General features: G+C 37.7%; 1 protein-coding gene across 1 annotated transcript in view; it reads right to left on the bottom strand.

Moving 5' to 3' along the window:
- Positions 1-25,532, bottom strand: part of Senp6 (SUMO specific peptidase 6) — an 82,894-nt gene that overhangs the window by 15,688 nt on the left and 41,674 nt on the right. The window contains exons 9-18 of the mRNA XM_051140589.1: positions 21,876-22,263; positions 19,557-19,783; positions 13,590-13,751; positions 11,701-11,734; positions 10,871-11,065; positions 9,940-10,166; positions 7,778-7,887; positions 7,557-7,673; positions 3,983-4,102; positions 2,008-2,100 (exon numbers count right to left, since the gene is read on the bottom strand). Coding sequence (XP_050996546.1) covers positions 2,008-2,100; positions 3,983-4,102; positions 7,557-7,673; positions 7,778-7,887; positions 9,940-10,166; positions 10,871-11,065; positions 11,701-11,734; positions 13,590-13,751; positions 19,557-19,783; positions 21,876-22,263 — 1,673 coding nt within the window. The remainder of the gene's footprint in view (positions 1-2,007; positions 2,101-3,982; positions 4,103-7,556; positions 7,674-7,777; positions 7,888-9,939; positions 10,167-10,870; positions 11,066-11,700; positions 11,735-13,589; positions 13,752-19,556; positions 19,784-21,875; positions 22,264-25,532) is intronic.

Here is a 25,532-nt window from a genome sequence, read left to right as displayed (position 1 = left end):
CACAGGAAATCCAAGTTCCACCTCAGTTTTAAAAATGGTGAAATGTAGAAAGGTGTTTCAAAAACAGGCTACAGCAACGCATGGTGGCAAATGACTGTTCTCCTAACAGGTGAGAGGAAGAAGGACCAAGTGTTCAAGGACATCTCTGGGTATGTATCAAGTCTGAGGACAGCTTGGACTACATAAAACCTTGAAAATCATTATTTATGAAATATGATGCAATGTGGTAATTTTCAATCTATATTGTAGTGACTGCAGTCTAACAACTATATGCTCTCTAATCATGCCAGTATGAGAAGTCATACAGTTTCTGTTGCCTCACTTAAATACTAGGCAAAATGCCTTTCCTTTCTACTAACTTAAAGGACAATGCTGAGGCATATGATCTCTTCTAACCATAAAAATACAGGGCTTAAAAAATCAGCATCATCGGGTTAGAAAGACGGCTCAGTGGCTAAGCATACTTACTACTCTGGCAGAGAGCCCCAGGGTCAGTTCCTAGCACCCAATGGCATCTTACAAACATTGTGAACTCCACTTCTAGGGCATCTAATGTCCTTCCCTGGCCCCCAAAGGCAGCACTGGTGCATATAAACACAGGCAAACTCATACATATAAAATAAAAGTAAATGTTTTTTAAAAATCATCAGTCTGAGCATGGTGGAGCATGCTTTTAATCCTAGCACTCAGGAGATGGAGCTTTTTGAGTTGATGGAGCCCAGTCTATATAGAGACAGACTATCAAAGCTACATAGTGAGATCCTATCTCATTTAAAAACAAAAAACATTACTAAAATGAAGTAGAAGATGACAAACCTATGGTGGCCTATCTAGCAATGTGGCATTAACCTCTTAAAAAAATAAAAATAAGCCGGGCGTGGTTGCTCACGCCTTTAGTCCCAGCACTCAGGAGGCAGAGGCAGGTGGATCACTATGAGTTCGAGGCCAGCCTGAGACCCTACCTCGAAAAACCAAATAAATAAATAAATAAATAAATAAATAAATAAATAAATAAATAAATGGCCTAGAAATTTGCAGACTGTTTTTCAACAACTCATAGGTGCAGCCCCCTTGCAGAATCTTGCATTGGCATGCATCTTTGTTGGTTCTCTATCACTTTTCTTATTACTTATTTCCTATAAACAACTCTTTTCTCTTAAAAAGTGTGTGCTACATCATATAATACATTCCATGAAATCTTATTTATTATACAGAATAAATTTCAACCTGGATTTTGAATTTTATTACACATAAAAGTACAATCTTGAAAAGCTGTGCTTTGTAGCTATAAGTGATGCCCAACTTAACAGAGCTGAGGCATCCTAACTAAAACATCACACACACACACCACTCACTTGTACATGCTCACCCACATGCATGCTCCCTGCCCCCCATACACGGCAATGCTGGGGAGAGACCTGAGGCCCTTCCACAAACAAGCCTTCCACTAGCAGCCTGCTAGTGATAGCCCCCAAACATAGTATTTATTATCTGTTTTAAAAGGTCTTAATATATTTGCTCAAATTAACTTCAAGTAATTGTGTTGAAGTGATTGTTGTGTCTTAGTCTCCCAAGAAGCCATGACTACAGTAACATATAACTAAAGATTCAAATTCTTCTCTGTGACCCAATCATTTTTGAAAACAAGGTGATCTCTATAGACTATATTGTATCACGTAAGCATCTTTTTAAAAAATTACTTTCTGCAAAATTCTGTATCTTATAACTCAGTAGAAAACTGTTTAATTTCATACAATAAATATTTTTAATATATACAACAAATTTCAGAAAGATGTTTTAAAACATATCCTTCATTTGAAAAAAGAGTATCATCACATTTACTCACACAGAATCTGGAGTGTATTAAGAGTACAGATTAAATGCCGGATGGTAGTGGTGCACACCTCTAATCCCAGCACTCAGGAGGTAGAGGAAGGTCAGTATTTATCTGAGTTCGAGGCTAGCTTAGACTACAGAGCAATTTACATCCCACAGAATTTTACTCACGCTTCATTAAGGGGTACAAAAATAAAATCCTTCTCAAAAATATCTACATGCCGGGTCCATGTTTTCACTCTCCCATGTCGTTTTTGTTGTATCCTGTAAGAAAGAAAGAATCCCTTTCTAAAGTGCCATTACAGTTATAGCTTATATGCAGCGACTTATGAATTAAGAGATTCAGCTGTAACATCACAGTGTCACTTAAGGCTTTAACAAGTTGAGGAAAAAATTTTAAATTTAAAAATAAACTCATTTTTATTTTATATGTCTAAGTGTTTTGCCGATGTAAATGTGCTTGGTGCCCTCAAGTCAGAAGAGGTCACTAGACCCCCTAGAACTGTAGGAAGAACAGATTGCCACCTGGTGCCATCTGGTGCTGGGACCCAAACCCTAGTCTGTATGGCAGTAAGTGCTCTCTACTGGGCCATCACTCCAGCCCCATGAGCAGGTATCTTAGATGCAACCAGGAAGGGAAGGCATGAATCCTACCACTGAATTCGCAGGGAGGAGTCTGTAGTTCATTTTACAACATTCTAGGGAGTGCCAGTGCTTCTCCTGGCTGAATCTCTTTTTGTCATTACCATTTTACTGGTGCAGTGCTGCTATTAACAACTATACTGAGATAATTATCAGAGCATGACTCACTGGTAATTCAAAGGAAGGGAGCAGGTAAAATATGCACTATTTGACAATAAAGCAACACCATAAATTATGAACAGTGGTCAAAAATTTATTTCAAGTCTGTGATATAAAATTAGGAAATTCTTAAAAAGAAGAAAATATAATTTATATCTGGAATAACAATCCCAACTCAAGACATTTCAGTGTAGTTACAAGCAAATGCACCAAGTCTTGAATATTTTGGCCAGTTAAAGCCAAGCGTAAGACCTGAATGCCATCACTATGTAGAGAGAAAGTGTAAAAAACTCAGGTGTGACAACAGAATGGAATTCCCTTAACTTGTCTGAGAACAATCATTTTGAGAGTTTATTAAGAGTACAGATTAAATGCCAGATGGTGGTGGTGCACACCTTTAATTCCAGCACTCAGGAGGTAGAGGTAGGTGAATATCTATCTGAGTTTGAGGCTAGCTTAGACTACAGAGCGAGTTCCAAGAGAAAGCCTGTCGCAAAAAAACAAAAGGGGAAAAAAGAAAAAGAAAAAAAAAAAGAAAAGAAAAGAAAAGAAAGAGAGAGATTAAGGGCTGGGGATGCTCAGTGGTAGACAGTACCTGTTTGCCAAGCACAAGCAAGGCTCGGGGCTCAGTCCTCAGCCCACAAAGAGAACTAGAAAAAACGGAACAGAGGCAAGTTTCCTCTCTTAGCACCACTAAGGAACACTCAGAGCAAAGTGTCACAGAGACGGTTCCATGCCCATATCAAAAATACAAATGAGTCCTGTTTGGGCACCACTGTTCTAGGTATTGGACCTACAACCTCTGAATTCTAGGTATTCTAAAGCCATCAGGATATAATTAATGATATTCTGAGGGCTGGAACAGAAATAAATGATACTGCTAAATAGAAGTAAAAGGTTTTTGGTTTTTTTTTTTTTAAATCCCTTAAAAATAGTGCAAGATTACCTCAGGGCAGCTGAAATTACATAAATCCACGAAGAATAAAAATGAACCTGAGTTGGTGTGCTTTTCCTGGATACAGAGATCTGTGGGGCTTCTGTTGGGCTTTGCTTTCAAATATCACGGACCCTTCCATGAATTTAACAAATTGAGAAATGAAAATATTTTTGAGGAAAAGTATAAGCATACACGCCCTTTCCCTGTCATGACCCAGTGAAGAGCACGGCCTAAACAAGCACCTAACGTACTTACACCATGCTACAAAGACTCTGTACACAAGTCAAATACGAATACTACAGCATGTCAATATCTGAGATCTCATGCAAGATGGGGGTGGGGAGAGAGAACTAATACCCATGGACACCAAGGAAAAGTACTCAATGAACTGCTAAGAATCTGACTTACGATAGATTAGTTGTCTCAGCATTTTTCCTCTCTCTCTGATTAAGGCGTTTGTAGAAAAAAGAACTGAATATATGAATTCGGTCAGCGTCTTCTTTCTTCAGTTTTTCAAGCACCAAGTATCTATTTTAAGCAAAAACAATTATCATATAATGGATTACTCAATATACAACTAGTCAGGCAGTGATACATTTTATTTGGCCACCATAATCAATATCTCTTAGAAATGAAGTTTACTTCATGTATTTGATGCAGTAGTCACCAAAACACCTTTAGGCAATTTAAAGTGGTCTTTTTTAGACTTAAAACTATAACTTGAAAGATTTATTTTAAAACAAACATTAAATCAGAAAAATTATATCTATATATATAAAAAAATAAGACCATTCATAGACATATTGTTTATAACAGTGTAAAAAAATTGGCAGAAACACTAATTAACTAATGAATGGAAAAATAAAGCCAGAAAAATTATATCTATACAAAAATAATATATAGAGGCATTCCTAGATATATTACTTATAACAGTGTAAAGAAATTGGAAGAAACACTATCTAATGAATGGAAAAATAAAGTGTATGATAGACTCTTACTCAACAGAAGAAGGGCTGCTATACATAGACAATAAAGACAAATTTCAAGCATATTATGCAGAGTAAGAAGCTAGTCTTAAGCCAGGCAGTGGTGGTGCACGCCTTTAATCCCAGCACTTGGGAGGCAGAGGCAGGCAGATCGCTGTGAGTTTTTAAGGCTAGCCTGGTCTACAAAGCGGGTCCAGGACAGTCAAGGCTACCCAGAGAAATCCTGTCTTGAAAAACAAACAAGCAAACAAAAATCAAAACACAACCAAAAAACAAAGCAAAACAAAAACCCCAACAACAAAGAAGCTAGTCCTGAGGCTGCAGAGATGTCTGACTCAGCGGTAAGAATACGTGCTGCTCTCCCCAAGAACTAGGTTTGGTGGCCAGAGCACACAGGCACCTGTAACTCTAGCTCCTGGTATGCAAATGGTGCACAAACACCTGAGCAAGCATTCATAGACATGAAATAAAAATTTAATGATCTTTTAAGACTGGTGGTGGTGGTGGCACACGCCTTTAATCCCAGCATTTGAGAGGCAGACGCAGGCACATCCCCAGTTCAATCAAGGCCAGTCTGGTCTACAGAGTGAGTTCCAGGACAGCCAGTGCTAAACAAAGAGACCCTGTCTTAGGGGCCGGGTGGGGGAGAGAATCTTTTTAAAAAGCATTCTTTTATTTGTTTTCATTTTTTCTTGTTACTCTGCTGGAGACTAATATACTCAAGAGGTCTGCCTGTCTCTGCCTCCCAAGTGCCAGGATTAAGGGCACAGTCTTGAGGTCTTTTACTTTATATCATTTGATAATTTCAAAGCTCAAGTTTTTAAAAATTTATATTACTACTGTTATGTGTCTGGAGGGGAGCAACACACACACCAAAATGTGCATGTGGAGACAACTCTGTTGAGTCAGTATTTTCTTCTGACTGTGGCTTCTGGGGATCAAACTCAGGTTGTCAAGCTTGCATGGTGCATGTGAAGAATTTTCAACCGCTGAGCTTTCTCCCTGGCCCAAAACTCAACCTAAGAAAAGAATACAACCTGAAAGACTTCTTATACTGAAACAGCTCAGGGGGCCCTACAAAAGGCATTACAAAAGTTAACCACTGCAACACACAATTGATTCTACAATAATATTCTAAACTGAACATATAGTAAATGAATTAGAAGGCTGGAACTATATAAAAAGGGAAAACCATGCTATTGTTTTTTTTTTTAATTTAATCTATTTATTATGTGTACAGTATTCTGCCGGCATATATGCTTAGAGGCCATAAGAGGGCATCAGATCACATTATAGATGGTTGTGAGCCACCATGTGGTTGCTGGGATTGAACTCATGGCCTCTGGAAGAGCAGCCAGTGCTCTTAGCCGCTGAGCCATCTCTCCAGCCCAAACCATGCTACTCTTGCTGGGCCAAAGGCTACTTCTGAAAACATAAATTGAGTTGGGCGCTGTTACTCATAACTACATTTTTTTCACATTCAAGACGAGGCATAGGAAAAATTTAGAAATTTCTAGGGTTGTTTAGGCGATAGCCCAAGTTCAATGGCTCTGCTGTGCAGGTTGTGCTATAGCATGAGACTTTCAAAAACTCCAAAATGTGAATTAAGTAAACAAACGTGGGGACAAGTTATTTGTAGTTTATGGAAACTGACAAGCCAGGTATGATAGTCCCTACTTGTAATCCCAACATTTGGAAAGCTGAGACAGGAGGATTACTGCAAGTTTGAGAACAAGGTCCTTACTGTCTCCAAACCAAAACCGAAGAGAATAAAATCAAAAAACAAAACAACAAAAAAATCTCCTTGGGGTTAGCAATATGGCTCAGCAGGTAAACGTATTTGACCTGCGGCCTGACATGTTGAGTTTAACATCCAGAATTAACACAGTGGAAGAAACATGACCCCTACCACCCAATAAGCAAAAAGCAAGTGAAAGTTCCAAACTTTTATATATATACAAATCCACATTTTTAAAATTTATTTTCATTTTATGTATATTCATATTTTACTTGAATATATGTTAGATGTATTATATACTACACATATAATAGTAATAAAAAAAGCGACCCCCCCCAAAAAAAAATTCAAATAGAGACTTCAAAGGTTAAAAGTAAAAGGATGAAGAGCTTGCGATGCAAGTGAAAAGAGACATCAATACTGTCAAAAAAGCAGACTCAAGAAGAAGGAGATCGGGGATAAGGAAGAGTGTCATATAATGATAGAGGTTAACTCTCCAAGGTATAAAAGCATGTTTTCCTACTAACAGAACTTCAAAATACTTTAAAAACAGCACAGCTGGAAATTTCAACAATCCTTTTAAATTTATAGGACAGTTAGATATAAAATCTTTAAGGATTTCATACATGCTATTCAGTGTTCCTATCTAAGCCCAGGTGAGCTATCATTAACCCAAAACATCATAAAAAAACCTGTTATTCATACTTTATGTTTTGTGTGCATGTGAGTGCTAGTGCCAGTGGAGGCCAAAAGAGGGTAGCAGATTCCTTGGTGTAGCAGTTATAAGTCTTTTCCTTCAAAATGTGAGATAAATTCCACTACTAGTCAACTAAACTAATTTTACAGGTTTTAGCAATCAGGTTTCAAAACACACTTTCAGTTAAGAAATATACTGAAATAAACCAGAAAACAACAGACTGGAGGCTAATTTCTGTTTTGTTTCATATATGTGGGCCTTTTGTTACACATGCCAGGAAATACACACAATAAGTTAGTACTTTATCAGAACTGTGATAAGTACTTCCTTACTACCTCACATGTATGACCTCATTCAACTTTCACAACCCTTTATTCTCATTTTAAAAACGAGGAAACACAGGTACAGAAAGAACACTTGAGTAGAGGATTACTCTTCTCAAGTGGCAAAGTATATGGCACTGAGAAAAATTCCAGTCAAATGTCTGACTTTAGAAAACAAAGATTTAAAGATATACAATGGCAGAATGTTAAAGGTTTACTAATAAATTAGTTAGCTTACTTCAAATAAAAGTCAATAATAACATCATTTAAAAATTCCCCTTCAGTTAGGCAGTGCAGGTCCTCATTAGTTACAGATATGCCTCCCTTAGCTGGCGGGGGTGGGTACACTATCAACCTATAATAAAGGAAAAAGAAAACAGTAATTAACACACAAGTGGACAGTTTATTTTTTTGAAATGGATATTTTTAAGCACTGAAAAGATAAAAGAATTTTCTCACTTTTCTACAGGGCCAATGAAGATGGTATGGCTCTCTCCAGTTTCTTCTTCATCATCAAAAAACTGCAGCTCTTGCTTGCTTCTAAGTTGTATTTTTGATTCAAAGGACACCTGACAGAAAATATAATCAATTTGTGAAGTTAAATAGGAAACTTAATAAAAAATGAGCAAGCCCAGGGCAGAAAAGGCATTTCCACGGAACATGCACACATGCAGCCTAAGCACTCAGGAGACATGGGAAGGAGCTAACTGGAGGCTTCAGACAGCCTGGACTCCATAGTGAATTTGAGGGCAGACAGGGCTTTTAAAAACAAACAAACAAACAAACAAACAAAGACTAAAAATGACAAACTAATAAAGTATGGACAGTGCTTTAAAATGAGAGGTAACAGCTGGGCGTGGTAGCATGCCCTTTTAATCCCAACATTCAGGAGGCAGAGGCAGGTGGATGGCTGTGAGCTCCATGCCAGCCTGGTCTACAAAGAGAGTCCAGGACAGTCAGGGCTATTATACAGAGAAACTCTGTCTCGAAAAGCCGGGGGGGGGGGGGGGGGGGGGGGGGGGGGGGGGGGGGGGGGGGGGGGGGGGGGGGGGGGGGGTTAGAGGGGGGGCCAACAACAAAAAGCTAGGAATATGGCTACATAGTAGCTTTCAAGTGATAAGTACGAACAGTTTTTCCAGCTTATTTCTACTATTCATATGGAGTCAGACTGGTAAAATTTGAAGTTGTCTCTTTTTTTTTCCTGATAGCAATGGAAACCTACTTTAGTTCAAATGCTAAACAGTCTTGGGATGTGGAGGCACAGGTGCTAAACACATACAGTTCAGTGAAACCCTGAGTCCATTCCACCTTTGTTTTCTTTTTTTAAATCTCTGCAAGAGGCAGGATTCCTCGTCTTCCTTTTCTTGCCTCCCACTACACCTTTGAGGTCTAGCTCAGCTATCAAGACTGTGTCTTAAGGTTGAATACACAGCCCGCTGGAGCTGAAGAATAACTGTTCAGGAGTGCACTAAGGAGAAAAAACCGTCCATCATGGTGATAGACACCTTTAATCCTAGCCTATCAAGTGGGGGTGGAAAATAGGCAGATTATTGAGTTTGAAGCTAGCCAGGTCTGCAGTAAGTCCTAGGCTAGCCAGAAATGCAGACTAGGACCCATTTCAAAAATGACCAAACAACAAGAACAAAAAGAAACCAAATCAAACAAACAGAAACAAAAGTTTTCATCTGGATGTGATGGACTCAAATGTAATCTCAAAATCTAAGATGTACAGGTGGACTACCACTTAGCAGTCAGTTTATAAGACCCTGAAACAAACAAAACCCATCAAATTATGCTGTGAATAGTCCACATTTCTAAGTTTGTAGCCAGGTTGAAAGATTTAAACTAAGCAAACCTCAAAAGTCAAAACTAGCAAAACTGAACTGCTGTAGAAATGGTACTGTATTCCTGGGGCTTATGGTTCATGCAGCTTGAGTTACCTAATTTTGAGGCATTTTTATGTAACTACATGCAGATTTCAACAAACTCAATGTGTATTTTTTATTTCCAATGTTGTCAGCTATGTTAAAACAAATGTGTATTATGCACAGGGAAACTAAACTTCAGCACCAAAACACACAGGGTAACAATCGATTTGAGTAAGCAGTGCTGGTACATGTATGCTCGGAAAGCAGTGTAAAGAGAGAGGGGAAAAAAGGAAAAGAACAGAGTGTGAAAAGGAACTAAAAGAGACCTTAAAACTTATATCACACACTGTTTTAAACTTAAATTTTTTGCCTGTCACAGTGGCCAATGCCTGTAATCCCAACACTCAGGAAGGCAGAGGCAGGTAGATCTCTGTGAGTTTGAGGCCAACCTGGTCTACAGAGCGAGTCCAGGATAGCCAGGGATACACAGAGATACTCTGTTATGAAAAAATAAAAAACCAGGGGAGAAAAATCTTTAATTTTCAAATGAAATTTTAAAGTCTAACATAAAAATGAGTACTATTAAAACAGTTCATTTTAAAATTATTCATTATTATTGAGGGTGTGGCTTGGTGGCAAGGTGTTTGCCTAGCATATGTGTGTAGAAACCCTGGGTTTGATTCCCCAGCATCACAAAAAGCAAGAAGAATTACCCATTATTAAAATTACCCTAAGATTTTTAAATATAATTACCGTTTTCACTTTGTTCTCTTTTTGCACACAGTTTCCTTTGATGCTCTCTTCATAGCTTCTTGTACAGGCAACGAGTCTGCTATTGGCTTCTTCAAAAGGAATTTTTGCAAAAAAGTTGGAAACTTTATTCTTTATGCCAATCTCAGTAATTATACTTTGAAAGACCATATCTGCCTGATGATCAAGGGCAGTTTGAAAAATTAGAATAATGTACTGTTCTTCTAAACCTGTAAAGAAATAAATATAACTATAAGGGTGAAAGAATAAAGTAAGTAAATAGACAATTTTAAAGCATACCAACAAGTGATGGGTACGGCAACTGATGCCTTTCATTCCAGCACTTGTAAAGTGGAGGCAGGATGATTGGCAAGAGATTGTGGAAAGCCTGGGCTACACAGTTAATACTGAAACACTCTTAAAAAGAAAAAGAAAAATGAAAAAGAAAAAGAAAAAAGATAGAAAAGAAAGAGCCAAAAGAGAATTGGGGAGACAATTGAGTCAGTAAAGTGCTTACCACCCAAGCATAAGAAAGAACCTCACTTTCATTCCCAAAACCCACATTAAAAAAGCTGGGCATGGTGGCATAAGCTTATAATCCCAGTGCTGGGAGATGGAGACAGGCAGGCCCCTGCCTGCATACCCAGCAGCACAGCCTACAGGGTAAATCTCAGGGCAGTGAAAAGCCCTGTCTCAAAACGCCAGACAACACCTGAGGGTGATCGCTGGCTTCTCCGTCTGTACATGCACACAGAGATAAGAAAGGTGCTAACCAATAAGCTCTGGTACAAGGGGGACACACAGTAAATATTGGAAAACGGGCAGTGTTACCCAAAAATGCTACCAAAATATAAAACCCTCTATTTTTCCAAACATTCCTATTCTGCTATTCAGCAGGCCATCTGTCTCAACTGTAATGTGTCTGCAAACTTACTTGTTAACCTGTTAATTCCTTTACAGCCATTCCAAACTTTATCTTCTTTATTCATCTGCAGCTGCATGCTCAGCTTCTGATAAATAGGTGGCACTGCTTGGAGAAACACTACTGGCAATTTCCAGACATTGCACCACTCACACTTAGTTAGGTCAGAGGTATTTAAAATAATTTCTATAGGATCATTTTCTGGTCCTAGAGGGAAAAGAGAAATAAAAAGCAGTAAATTTTAAAGAAAGCTAACCCAAACTAGAGAAAATACAAACATAAAATTAACATTTACCATGCTCTATACTATTCTTACGTGGTGGCTCACACTTTTAATACCAGCATTCAGGAGGCAGAGGAAGGCAGAGCTGTGCATTCGAGGCCAGCATGATCTACAAAACAAGCCCAGGACAGCCAGGACTACAAGAGAAACCCTGTCTCAGAAAACCAAAAACAAACAAAGACAAAAACTGCATTTATAAACATATTTTTTCCAAATAAAAGAGACTCTAAAGTATTAGGCTTTGTTACACTGCAGAATGAAATCACATGAAGCTCTTTATAAGATGTGTTAACTAGAGTCGGGGAGAGGTGGCGCACGCCTTTAATCCCAGCACTCGGGAGGCAGAGGCAGGTGGATCACTGTAAGGTTGAAGCCAGCCTGGTCTACAAAGTGAGTCCAGGACAGCCAAGGCTACACAGAGAAACCCTGTCTTGAAAAACCAAAAACAAACAAACAAAAAAATGTTAACTAATTAACAAATTCTACAAGTATTTATAACTTTAAGAATGGATCAGTTTAGATAAAGCTTTAATAAATGAACAAATTTAAAAAAGCTTACCATCTAGATGTATCTTGATTGACTCTAAAGAAAACTTTAAAAACAAAAAGGCAAATTAGTATTGACAGACCTATTGAGATTTTGTTCCACACACTCTAACTGGCATATACCATCCATAAGTAGACAAAGGGCAGAAAAACTGAGCCACATAGCAGGTGATTAAATCTAAGATGAAAATATCCACCCTTAAAAAACAAAAACAAAACAAAAAACCCACCTCATATATTTTGAACTTTTATAACAGAGAATACTACAATGAATACCTACCTAACAACCCTTTCTTAGATTCATTTTATTTTCAATATCTACTATATTACTTTATACATTTCATTTTTACTTTGAAAAAAGGGGGAGAGGCACAAAGCAGGGAGCACTCATTACTTCATACCTTTGGCATGACTATTTTAAAAACGGAACATTTTACTATATAACTAAAACACCATGAGCACATCTAAGAGACCAAGATGAGCTTCCTTAACACAGTTTAAACTTAAATTTCTGTAAATGCTTACAATTATTCAATCTTTGTTTTAACGTGTAATTTTTTTTACTTGTTTTAACTTTATTACTGTTAATATTACATAGCATATATCAATTGTGTCTACTCTACACTACAAACTTGCCTATTTTTCATGATATGGCTTTTATGGATTCTACTTGTATAAAACATGCACTCTGCTAGAGGGGTGTTTTCTCATCTCCAAATCCAGGCCATACATTTTCAGTAAAAGGAGCCCATGGATGACGATGTGCTGAGACCCACACTTTCCTCCCACAAATGTCCGGCTACCCCACCGATCATGTTAAACTTTATCACCTGCCTCAGTAGTGATTGCTAGGCTTTTGCACTGTTTTTGTTTATCCATTTGTAACTAAGCAATTCAAGCAAAGATACTTAAAGTGTGTAGATTTTTTTTTACTGACAGTCTTTCCCTAAATCATTTACTGGTGATTATAAAATGGTTTAATTTTGTAATTACTTCAACTTGTCATTAAGACCTGCATCAAGTTATCTTGCAGGTATTGGAGTTAGAGAATCAGAAATGCACTGACGAGTAAGAGGTACCAATATTAATAGTACTAATCAGGTACATGAAAAGTAAACACAGACCAAGTACTCCATATCCAAAATTCTAAAATGGTGAGGGCTGAATAGGGTTCACATTTTGGAGATGTTCATGTGGAATAATTACTTAAGGCTTTAATATTTAAACATGTCTGATCAGAAAATAAAAATTTTTAATGCTCCAAAATCTAAAACTTTACTCATGTCTGCCAGCCACCACTGGTGCCTGAATACAACGCTGAGCCGGCTAACCCTGAGGCCCACCACTGAGCTCCAGCCGTAAGGCCAACTCAACCTTCAATTCGAGACTGACGAATGTGCCCCCTCATCTAGTATCAAAGCTGGCCTATTCTGTTTGCTTGCATTGAACCACGCCACCACGCCCAACCTCCAAAATGGCTGGGAGTACATACCAGCATATCTGGCTGGCTCAGAGTATATACCACCATATCCAGCCATACAAAACCTTTAAGTTCCTGTCAGCTCTCTTAAGTTTCAGACTTCAGAGGATCTTGAGTTTTTGGAATGGGGTACCCAACCTGTAGAGTAAAACGCTGACAGGCCTGAACTGTAGGTATGAGTAAGAGTCACACGCATCTCCTACAATGAGTCTAACATTACTTTGAATGTTACATTGTGTGTTCTTATGTCCCAGTTTGTAATGTGCAATATATAAATGAGTGTATAGACTCTTAAAGCAATCTGAAATCTTTAAGTAATTTTGATATTTGATTAACTTCAATGATTCAACCCACTTTAAAACTACTGTCAGTTGCATGTGATTCTTGTTAGCAATACAGCCACAGCTTAAGAAAGTACTTACAATTACAGGCTCCACCAAGAGTCGGAAGAGTGCTCCAACTCGTATACTGCGGCAGTTTAAAATGACACTGCCAAAGTTTGGGTTTATAGACATAGTGTGAACTGAAGTTACATGAGTGTTTATTTTACGACGCTTTAGAGGTGTGCTGATGGCATTGCCAAGCTGAAAAGAAAAAGAAAAATTTCACATAGTAAAAACTGTAACAGGACTGCAAACCAAACACACATGCACAAAGACCCAATATGAGAAATGTCACTAGTTGACTGTCCTTCCTCAATGTGAGAGGTAACAGAATTATCAAGTTATGACTTGAAATTCAAACACGGTGGTCAAAACTGAAATTACACTAGCTTTGTTTAAATCACAGCCAAAATACAAATTAATGATTTTGCAAAAGTCAGTAACTTCCTTAAGCTTCTGTTTCCTAAAATGAACAGTAATGAAGACTAAGAATATCTCTATTCACGAGGCAGTAGTAGCACACTCCTTTAATCCTAGCACTTGGAAGGCAGAGACAGGAAGATCTCTAAGTTTGAGGACAGCCTGCCCTACAGAATGAGTTCCAGGATAGCCAGGGCTACACAGAGAAATCCTGTCTTGAGAGGGGAAGTGTGCCCAGAGCAGATCAGAGGTGGCTGCTGACGCACAGACACGATGAACAGATGCTAGTCATGAATGACAGTGGTGGAACTTGAGGCCTGTTTTGTCTTGCTTTCTTTAGAAAGAAAATGTTCAAGAGAATATTAATATTTAAAAAGGGTATTTTATATATTCACACAGATTGCTTGTACTAGAACTAGTAATATGGCTCAGTAGGTACAGACACTTACTTCAGGCCTGTGACCTGAGTTAAACCCCCACAACTTACATGGATAAAGCAAAGAACTGACTCTGTCAGCTGTCCTCTGACCCTCACACCTGCATTGTGGGAGATGCACCTGTTCCACATTAAATAAATAAATGTCTAATAAATGCCTGAATGAATCCATACTCACACTCACAAATGCAAGTGGCAATATAAACAATATTTTATATGTTTATAATTACAATTGAATTTAATTGTGTTTATATAAGCTGCATATACCTTATCTGAATGTGTGCTATCAGAAGTGTTTCAGATTTTGGAATATTTGCATAAATTTTACTGGCTAAGCATCGATAATTTCAAAATTCCAAATCCAAAACCACCTAAGAAGTTTTGCTCTTTGGAGTACTTCAGACTTTAATTTTTCTGTAGCCCACAATTAATTATATTACCATCAAAGAATAAAACATGTTCTAGATAGAAAATTAAGAAAACATATCCAAGCCAACCAACTGAACAACAAAAGCTAGGTACATTATACAGGACAGGCCGTAGTCCCATTGACATCCTGAAATACTTCTGGGGTCTGCCATAGACAAAACACACGCTGAAAGCAGTGAATGTACACAGTCCCTCACACAGCACCCCAAAATATCAGTATAAGCAATTCAGAGTCCCAGGGTATGAAATAAACCAATAAAATCAATAGTGTTGCCATACACCTACAGCCAATTATTTGAACTACAACAAAGAAACAAACAAACCAAAAAAACAGTGGCTAAAAGAAAATAAAATTTCTAGGCATAAAATTAGGAAAAGATATTAATTATATCTATGAGAAAGAAACTAAAGACATACAGAGGAAAAGGCATCTTAGATTCGTACAGAAGCTTTATTATTAAAATATGCAAAACAAATCTTAACTGTTATATGCAACTATGCAATCACAAAGACAAAAGAAAAAACATCCCCGAATACTACAGTAATCTTAAGAAGAACAGAACTATCATCGGACTTCAAAATATACTCTAAAGCCATAGTAATCAAAACAGCATGGTAGTACAGTAGGCCAGCCAACAGAACATAGACCAATGGAACAGAATTTTTAAAGAACTGGAAGTAAATTAAATTCATGCTTCTACAGGCAAATGATTTTTAAAATATTTTGTTTCGTTTTAATGAATAAGTGTGTGTATATATAGATGTATACATGTATATACAGCTATACTATAGGAAACTAGGGAAAGCTTGAGAGATGGATTTAATTGTTATGGGTGCTGGAACTGAACTCTCATGAGTTTTAATCTTTAACAGTGAAGCTATCATTCCAGTCCGTGTTTTGGTTTTTTGAAACTGAGTTTTCATGTAGTCTCTGATGCCCTTCTACTCGGGACTGTCTTGTCTCGGCACCTCAAGTGCCCTGCCTCAGGTAACATATCGCTTTTTAAAATATTTATTTATTTATTATGTATATGGTGTTCTGTCTGCATGTACTCCTGCAGGCAAGAAGAGGATATGAGATCTCATTATAGATGGTTGTGAGCCACTATGTGGTTGCTGGGAATTGAGCTCAGGACCTCTGCAAGAGCAGGCAATGCTCTTAACCTCTGAGCCACCTCTCCAGCCCCAGGGGCTAAGAATATACACTAGAGAAAAGACAGTCTTTTTCCACAAAAAATGCAGGAAAAATGCAGTATCAACAAGCAGAGATGGTTCATAGCTTAAGAGCAGTTGCTGCTGTTTTGGAGGACCTAAGTTCAATTCGCAGTACCCACATGGTGGGTGGGAATCTGGTGGTCAGTGATGCACAGATATACATGTATGCAAAACACTCGTATATTTTTAAAAAATTAAAAATATTCTTAAATAAATACTAAAAATCCTCCCATCTCTGACTATATATAAAAATCATTTCTAAATGGATAAAAGACATACTTACTATACAACCTCAAAACAATAAAACATGTGCAGACAAATACAATGGATTTCTCAATGATGAAATGGCAACAGACATTTTATACATGACATGAAAGCACAAAAAAATCCACAAAAACGTCTAAAAGACATGAGAAGAAATTGGCAAGCAATATACCTAACAAAGTATCTCAAATAAGCAACAGAAAAATGGACAACAGCTGATGGCAAGGATGCAGAAAAAAGGGACACTGTAAATTACTATGACCATTATAGAACTGATATATTTTTCCAAAAATTAAAAATAGAATAAAACTAATGCTACTATCAGAATTACATGAAACCAGCCAACCAAAGAGATAGTCATACTCCCATGGCTACCACACTACTCTAAGAGAAATAACTTAAGTGCACTTCAATGGCTGGATGAAACAGACATGGCAAACAGACACACTGAAGTACTTCTCAGACAGAGAGAAACATGAAGTGCTATCATTTGTAACATCATGGATGGAGCTAGAGACCATTACCATAACTGAAGTGAGCCTGAACCAGGCTTCTTCCATGTCTGTAATTTCAGCTAATGCAGAAGTACATCTGAGAACTTAAGGCTAGCTTGGGCTATAATGTGAGTTTGAGGGCAGATGGGGCTAGAAAGTGAGACTCCATCATAGACCTGACATGTCCAGGATCCTCCAAGAAAATATATACTACACCATATAGATATATATAGTTTTATACACTGACTTCTCGGGCTAAGAAACTGTTTATTATGAGTATTTTCCTAAATTATTAAAATGACACAAAGACCCTTTTTTAAAAATGCATCTTGGACATGTTTGCTTTGGTTTGGTTTTGTTTTTATACTTTGTTCATTTTTCAAATGAGAGCTATTCTGTTTACTGATGATAGATAACTTAAGTGCTGTTTCCAGTACAATCCTAAAAGGAAGGCACCTGAAAGACCCGGCTATAGAGCACCGCTGAAATGAGAAACAGAAGCCTTCTGGTCAAGTGTCCCATCAAAACCATCATTTAACTCAACTCTTCTATGCTGTACATATTCCCAGTCTGTCCCCAAAACAAAATATCTCCAACAAGTATTTCTGGAGTCTGGTTCCTGTGTGCAGTTACTGCTCAACAGCCCTCCAGGGAAGTTATACTAATTTACAAGCCTAACAGCCCATCTTGTAACCACCACTGGAGCACTACAACAGTTAAAAAAAAAAAAAACCTTTGGCAATCAGCATTCATCAACCAATTACCATCTGACTTTTTTCATTTTCAGTGCTCTCGCACTTGTGTGAGCACCAGTGGGCAAGCATCTTTATGTCAGCATGTATTAGTGTCTCACTGGGAACTAGGGGGCTCTCTGACTGGGTAAGGCTGACTGGCTAGTAAACTCAGGGGTGCACCCATGCCTGCCTCTCCAGTGCTGGATTATAATCCACACTTGATTGTCTACACAGGTACTAAAGATCGAACTCAGGTCATCTGGCTCGGTGGCAGGCATGTTAATAATCTCCCTTGCTTAGACCTTTCATTTCTTTTAAAGAATCAACTGACAAGATCTGTCAGCTGATGCTATTTCTTCTCACATTAACCTAGCAAATCCTGTTCATGTTCCATATACTGATTTGAATCTCTCTTTAGTAAAATGCACCTATAATTCTGCTACTTATTTTGCTTGTGTTGTCATGCTTAGAAAGGCACTAAGATTGTATAAATACTAATCCATTTTGAAAAGTAATCCTGAGTTGTTTTTGCTGTTTCTCATTTCTTAAGATGACAGTTTTTTCTCATTTCCGTAGTAAAGCTGTTTTTCTCTGCTTAAGACAATGTTCATTTTATAAATTTATATATTCCTGTATCTTGTTAGCCTCTCTAAAGAGTAATATATGTTGACTTAGCTCTAATTTTTATCTTCAGTTGGTGGCACTGGTCTAGCCATCCATGTATTAGTGAACAGTGATTTTTCTCATTACTAATGGTGTCTTGCTGTTGTCTGGTTTCTATTTTGTTCTGTTTCTAGAGACAGGGTCTCACTTTGTAGGCAAGGTTGGCTAAGAACTCACTGTATCCCAAAGCAGTCCCAGTCAAACGTGCAGCAATTCTGCTTCGGCTCATCAAGTGTTAGGACTACAGCCATGAGGCACAGTGCTCACTAACAATCTTGTATAAATACTTCACATCTTGGGAAAGAAGGAAGAAATCCTTTGAAAAGGACTCTATAGGGTCAAATGAAACATATTAAAATATTTAAGATATGCGGTTTTTTAAAATCTCTTTCCCTAAAAGCCACAGCTTTCTTTCCTACTGCCAAAACAGAAAAGTGCCCTCCTCTTCCCTTATATTCTTACCGCACTACTTTGTAGTAATTTTTAAAACTTAGTAACTAGTTATATTTCATTTTCTTTAGTAAGTACTTCCTTACTATTTTGGGGGCTGGGGGCAGTTTAGAGACAGGGTCGCTGTATGTAGTCCTGGCAGTCCTGTACTTGCTTTGTAGACAAGGCTGGCCTCAAACTCACAGAGATCCGCCTGCCTTTGCCTCTGCCCCCTGAGTGCTAGGATTAAAGGTGTGTGCCACCATGCCCAGCTTCCAATTTATACTTTTTAGTGTAGTAGTTTACATCTGACAACACATCCAACTTATGCTCTGATGTGTGTTTGTACAGCCAACAACAGCTATGAACACAATCATCAACTTACTTAAAACAGTGTGAGATTTATAACAATTCAACGGCTCAGGTCTCAGGGATGAACTCTGTAGTTTATGTGATAAAGACCATCACCTCACAGTGATTGTCACCTTACAATGTCAAAAGATTGGTTACATCTGGTACTCTTTATTCTTTGTTTTTTTTTTTCTTTAATCCTCAGTTTTAGTTATTTACTTTTTTAAAGCATTTATTTATTTTTGGAGATTATACATAAAATACCAAAGCACATGGAAGTCAGAGGACAATTTCTAGGAGTTGCTTTTACTCTTTCCATCATGGAGGTCTTGGATACTGAAATTAGAGTATTAGGTATTAGGTTTGTCAGCAAGCATCTTTACGCGTAGAGCCATCTCACCTGCCCTATTCACTCACTCTTAATAACATTTGGTTCTATGGTCTTCTAAGACAAATTTTTAACAGCATTTGAGCACGAATTAATAAAAAAGCCATCTTCTGCTGTCCCTGACAAATTACTCTTCTAAAACAGAGGTAATACTCCAAAGGAAAAACCTTAATCTCAACATACCTGGTCCTTCATTCTTGCTTTTCTTGGGATGACAACTGTATTTAATTCTGACTCTGCTTGATTGCTTCTAGGCTCTTGCTCTGTTCTGCTTATATTTGCATTCAGTGCAGCTTCTACTTTTCCAGTAGATGGTGCTGGGGAAGAACACGCTGAGTCAGCAGGCAGCGGGGAGATGCTCTCTCTTCTGCTAGTCCTTTCATCTTCATCATCATCACTGGACAAAATGACTAAAATCATAAAGAAAATTCAAATTTTACATGAAAAAAATTTACATTTATATTTCATTTCTGTGAGCTAAAAACTGAGCTGGGAAATATACTAAATTTGTTTTAGATCTTCTCCATATCAGATCAATAAAAGCAAATGAAGGAGGAACCCATGAAATGGCTGAGCATGTGAAATCACTAGCTGCACAAGTCCAGTGCCCTGGGTCTGGTCACTGGAATTCATGTAGAATTGCAAGGCAAGAAGTGACTCCACTAAAATAAATAAATAGATAGACAGACAGGTAGATATTTTAAAATGTGTATATCTACTCTATCTCATAAAAGGTAAAAAAAAAAAAAGAAGTAGTGATTCATAATCTTTTCAAAAATATTCGGCAAATATGAAATCAACTCTTTATGCTCAGAGCTTCTATAATCACCACTACCAGGGTTGGGGATACAACTCAGCAGTAGAGCACTAACCTAGCATGCATGAGGCCCTGGGTTAAAATCTCTAGTATTACCAAAGAAAAAATAAAACATGATATAGTCACTAGGCCACACATCTACATCAGTAACTCACAAGAACTATCCACAGGTCTATTTCAGAGTTACAACTTATGATTTGAAAATATACAAATTATGTTCAGAATAATATACATTTAAAATTTCTGGCCAAATAATTTACCTTATAATAGAAAACACTAAAATTATAACTGGTCCTGAGGAGTAACTGTACCAATAATGTTCAGTAAATCTTGCTTTTAAATATGAAGAAGAGAACTGTAATGACAAGTTGCTCTTAGATCTTGTGCTCATTACTATACCTTATCAAATCTGCCCCTGTATCATAATCCTGGAGCCATTCACACTATGCATGGAGTAGATCCCAATTCCTCACTCCAGGAACACTAGCAAGAATTTGCCAACTACTCTCTCGACCTTCAAAACTCTTCATGTTTTGTCATAAAATATTAGCTTGAAAATCACTTTTTGATAGATAACCTAAACTAATGTAAGCACAGAGACAGACAGTTACTCCTGATTTCAATGTTGTATCACTCTTTGTTGTAAGCCACTTGCAACTCTAACAGCTGGCATAATGTCTTGCTCAGTGCTATATTCTAGAAGCTAAAACTATGCTTCACACTGAAAAACATTAAAAATACCCTAGGTTGATGCACACACTTTAAAAAAAAAGATTTATTTATTTATTATGTGTACAGTCTTCTGCCTGAATGTACACCTGTAAGCCAGAAGAAAGCATCAGATCACATTATAGACGGTTGTGAGCTACCATGTGGTTTCTGGGAATTGAACTCAGGACCTTTGGAAGAGCAGCCGGTGCTCTTAACCTCTGAGCCATCTCTCCAGCCCCAATGCATACACTTTAAGGTGTTCTTGCATAACAGTAAAAAGTTAGCGAAAGATATTCTGGCAATACAGCTGCCTGTGCGTTACTTACTTCTGTAAGTAACCTTAACAGGGAGGTGGGTAAAGGAAGCATGATGTATGTATGCACTTACAGGGGCAGCTTTCTTTTTAGTATCCCACATATACATGTTCAATTAATACTGAGTAATGTACAAGCCCCTGAGGGCCATCATTCTAGAAATATTAATTTATCTCTTTGATTTTGTTATCCAGTTTTACAAAAACTACTGACCTTCTATTATTTTCAAAGCTGATTATTTGATCGAATTTCTCTCCTCTATGAAATCAGAAACAACCATGGTATCTATTTCACAGAATTGTGGCAAGGAAAAAAGGGTATGTAAAATACTATCACAGTAATTGGTACCTACTAACTTGTAAATTGTGGGTGCACTTTCTTTAACATGGCTTTAAACTGTTCACACACTATTTTTGCATTGTGGTAAGAGAACTAATTTCCACTGACTCCTTTCTATGTCTCAAATATTGTATTGATCTATGATTATTTGTTAAAGACACAATAAAAATACCGGGTATTAATCATTTAAGAATACAGCTATTCTACGTGTGGCAGTGCACACCTGGACCTCAGACGCTGAGGAGCAAAGGCAGGAGGCACTGGAGCCCATAGGTTTTGAGATTCCGGAGGGAAAGGAGAAAACAAGAAGAGGATACTTACTTGGATCATTTAGATCTGACACACTTGTCTTTTGTTCTTTCGGGTTTGTAATTTTAGGTATTTTTCCTCCGGGTAAAATGACTTTCCCACTGGTCTGTATGTAATTGTGTCTGCTAGCATCACAGGACAGCAAAATATCAGGTGGAATTTCTTCCGCACTGTTCCCATAAAACTTTTTAACTGTCAATCCTGTGTTTTGTGACTTCTGTCCTCCAGAGTTCTGATGAATTGATGTTCTTAGTAATGGTCCAGTAGATTCATTCAGAGTTCCAGCTTGTTGGCAATTTCTTTGTAAATCATTATGAAAAACAATACCACAACTTTGGCATTTGGTCTGATTTTCTTTTTCTTTTCCACATTTTGGGCAAGGTTCAGGCTGTTCAGAAACCTTATGTCCCCAAAAACAAAACAAAACAAAACAAAAACCACAAAAGAAAGACTTTGATATTTATGGTGGCACTAAAAAGCTCCTTTTAAAAGTCTCAAAATTGTTTTTTCATCATCTCTATCATGGCCTCCCTAAGATTCTGAGAAAGTCATGTTATTTGGGGGGTGGGGTGGGGGATGTGGGGGTGGTCAGAATCAGAATGCTAGAAAAAATTTCAAGGCCATCCTGTCAAGCAGTTAGTGATATAAGCTGATTTTTAACCTTAAGAATCAAAACAGAAAGAGTTGGGAATGGTAGAGACACTGTGTTGCATGTAATGGAGGTTTGATTCTCAGTACCACAAACAAACAAACAAACAAACAAACAGAAACACCCAAGTACTTGGTTTCACCTAACCATCTACAATAAAGGTAAACAAAGCATATTTAAATGAAGAGCTTGGGAAAACAGCATTCCAGTTATTCTTTCTAGAGAAATGATACTAAAACATAGTAAGTATTTCATCAGCTAAGACATACATATCATAAAATTAATTGCAGCAATTAGAAACAAAATGCAATCCATGAACTGAATCAGACACTGAAGTTTTAATGATAAAAACTAGAGATGACTGTCAAGCCATGGCTTAGTGGTGAAGAGTACATGTTTCTCTTGTAGAGGTCCTTAGCTCAGTTCTCATATAGCTCTAAACAGCCTATAACCTCCAGCTTTCTGGGAATCTGACACCTCTGGCCTCTGAGGGCACCTGACTCACAAGTTCATACACACAGACACATACCCATAATTAAAGTTTAAAATAAACATTAGAAAGAAAATAAAGAATTTCAAGCAAGGAATAGTGACATATAAATGTAAGCACAGCATTTTCAAGGCTGGGGAAGGATGGAGTTTAATTAAGGCTAGTCTAGGTTACAAAGTAAGGCAGACAAGAAGGTGACACACAGGCATGCATGCACATATACTTGCCCCATCTGCAAAGTCACACAGCTGGGGATTAAGCTAAGCCCTGGTTTCTATCTCTACCATCATGGAAACCCAAATTCAAATGAAACTACTAAAAACGAAATAGTTTCACTAAGGTATATATGTATATACATATATGTATGCCACCTCCTTATCTTCCTTTCACGATTTTTGATTTTCTGAGAGAAAGTTTTACTACAAAGCACTAGTTACACTGGAAATCAGTGTACACCAGGTTGATCTTGTACGTGGGCAATCCTCTTGCCTTTCTCTGCTGATGAGTGATGCAATTTTAACATGTACAGCGTAAAATAAAAGGTTTTTCACGAATATAAAAACTTTGTTAATTGTAATTTCTTTCTGAAAAAATCTGATTAAAACCTGTTTTTGTCCCATTTGGTCAGGAAAAAAAAAATAACAAAGGTAAATAACTTCAAATTATAGGGTTAGAGGATTTGATGGTAAGGTCCTTTAAGCATAAAGTTTGATCCTCAAAACTGCAACAAGAAAACACTATAAATTTAGTGTTGCATACTATGTCCAAGACTTTATACAAGAAAAACCTTAATAAAAACAAGCCTGTCTCAGACAATGTCATTTTTATTATGTATCCAAAAGATGTTTAATTACATTAAATTCAACGATACTATTTTCTTTAAAGTAGTGCATTGTGGAGTCTTGCAGTCTTAAATGAAAAGATGAACTATTAATCTTGCTAGTATATTAAAGATTACAAAGAGACTGTATAATTTTTCTCACTCTAAGTGAAAACAGGATCGACTGGCACAGAAATGGAGTCAAAGGTCTTTAGACATAAAGCAGTTCTGAAATAGTGCTGAGGCCTGTGAGCTGGCAGCGCAGTAAGGAAGGATGATGTGCTGAGAAGGAGCTTTCCAACTCCGACCCAGCTCCCCCAACCGCCTCCCTTCTTTCAGGACACACTAGTATGGCCTGAGTCAACCTAGGCAGGCAAACCAGGAGAGTAGTCTATAGGGGAGAACAGAGAAAATGCATAAATCTAGCAGGGTTAACGGGAGTCAAGGTTTCCCCAAGACGAGATTTCTCTGTGTAGCCCTGGCTATCTTGGACTTGCTTTGTAAACCAGGCCGGCCTTGAACTCATAGATCTACCTGCCTCTGCCTCCCAAGTGCTGCAATTATAGGTGAGCATTGTACCTAGTGGAAGTCAGAATTCTATCGCCAAAAACAACTACAATTCTACAAAGGGCAAAAAGATAAAACGGTGAAATGAACTCACACATATATGTGTATTTCCTAGCCCTGTGTAATGACAGAGAATACAAATAAAAACTCACTATTGATGAATATAATTAGAGCCCAAATAAATGCCTCCCTGCATATAAAGGGAACAATGACTTCCTAGAGAGATACATAAGAGATAAAAAACAAAACAAAACAAGTAAATCTAGACTGCCTTGTTATCCCAAACAATGAAGCCCTCAAAGAATGATGGCGGTGCGTCAAAGCACCAGGGACCAGCTTACAGGAATGGTCTACACACAATAGGAGGTATTTACTGAGCTTCCAAATATATGAAAGGTAAAGACTGTAACTCAAGTAAAATAAGAACCCACATGCTCATGAATAATTAAGTAAGGGCTGGAGAAATAACATTTGCTACTCTATTATCAGATCCAGAATTCACCTTTTCCCTATCCACACCAACAATTAGCCTACCAGGCCTTTAAACCTAGCAGAGGCAGGTGGATATCTGTGAGTTCAAGGCCAGCCTGGTCTACAAAAGCAAGTCCAGGACAACGAAGGCTACATAGAGAAACCCTGCCTCAAAAAACCAAAAATTACTGTAATTGCTGGGAGTAATCATGCACACCGTTAATCCCAGCACTTAGGTGGCAGAGAGATAGGTGGATCTCTCTTAGCTCAAGACCAGCCTGGTGAATTCCAGGGCAGCCAGAGCTAGAGTGAGGCCCTATCTGAAACAAACAAACAAAAAAACAAACAACGAAGAAATTGATGGAATTATTCCAGACAGAAATAGTCTAAAGAGTTGTGGCAAATAAATGCAACACATAATCCTTAAATGAAGCCTAAACCCACAGTTTATGTGAAATCTGAATGAGGCTGTAAGTCAGTGATCAGGTGCCTGCCCAACATGCCAAAGTCCTAGGTTCACAGAAAAAAAGGAGGGAGGGAAAAAAAAGAAGTCTGAGTTTTGTGGAACAGATAGTAAGTTTAAAATCAATATTCCCTGGAAGGTTTAATTGATTTCTAAATTATGTATATGCTGGGCAGTGTGTGCAGGTATAAGTGTAGGTTCCTGTAGAT

Source organism: Acomys russatus, chromosome 32 (assembly GCF_903995435.1).
Source record: "Acomys russatus chromosome 32, mAcoRus1.1, whole genome shotgun sequence".
Lineage (NCBI taxonomy): Eukaryota > Metazoa > Chordata > Mammalia > Rodentia > Muridae > Acomys > Acomys russatus.
The sequence above is the reverse complement of the archived record's forward strand: the minus strand, read 5'-3'. Positions and strand labels throughout refer to the sequence as shown.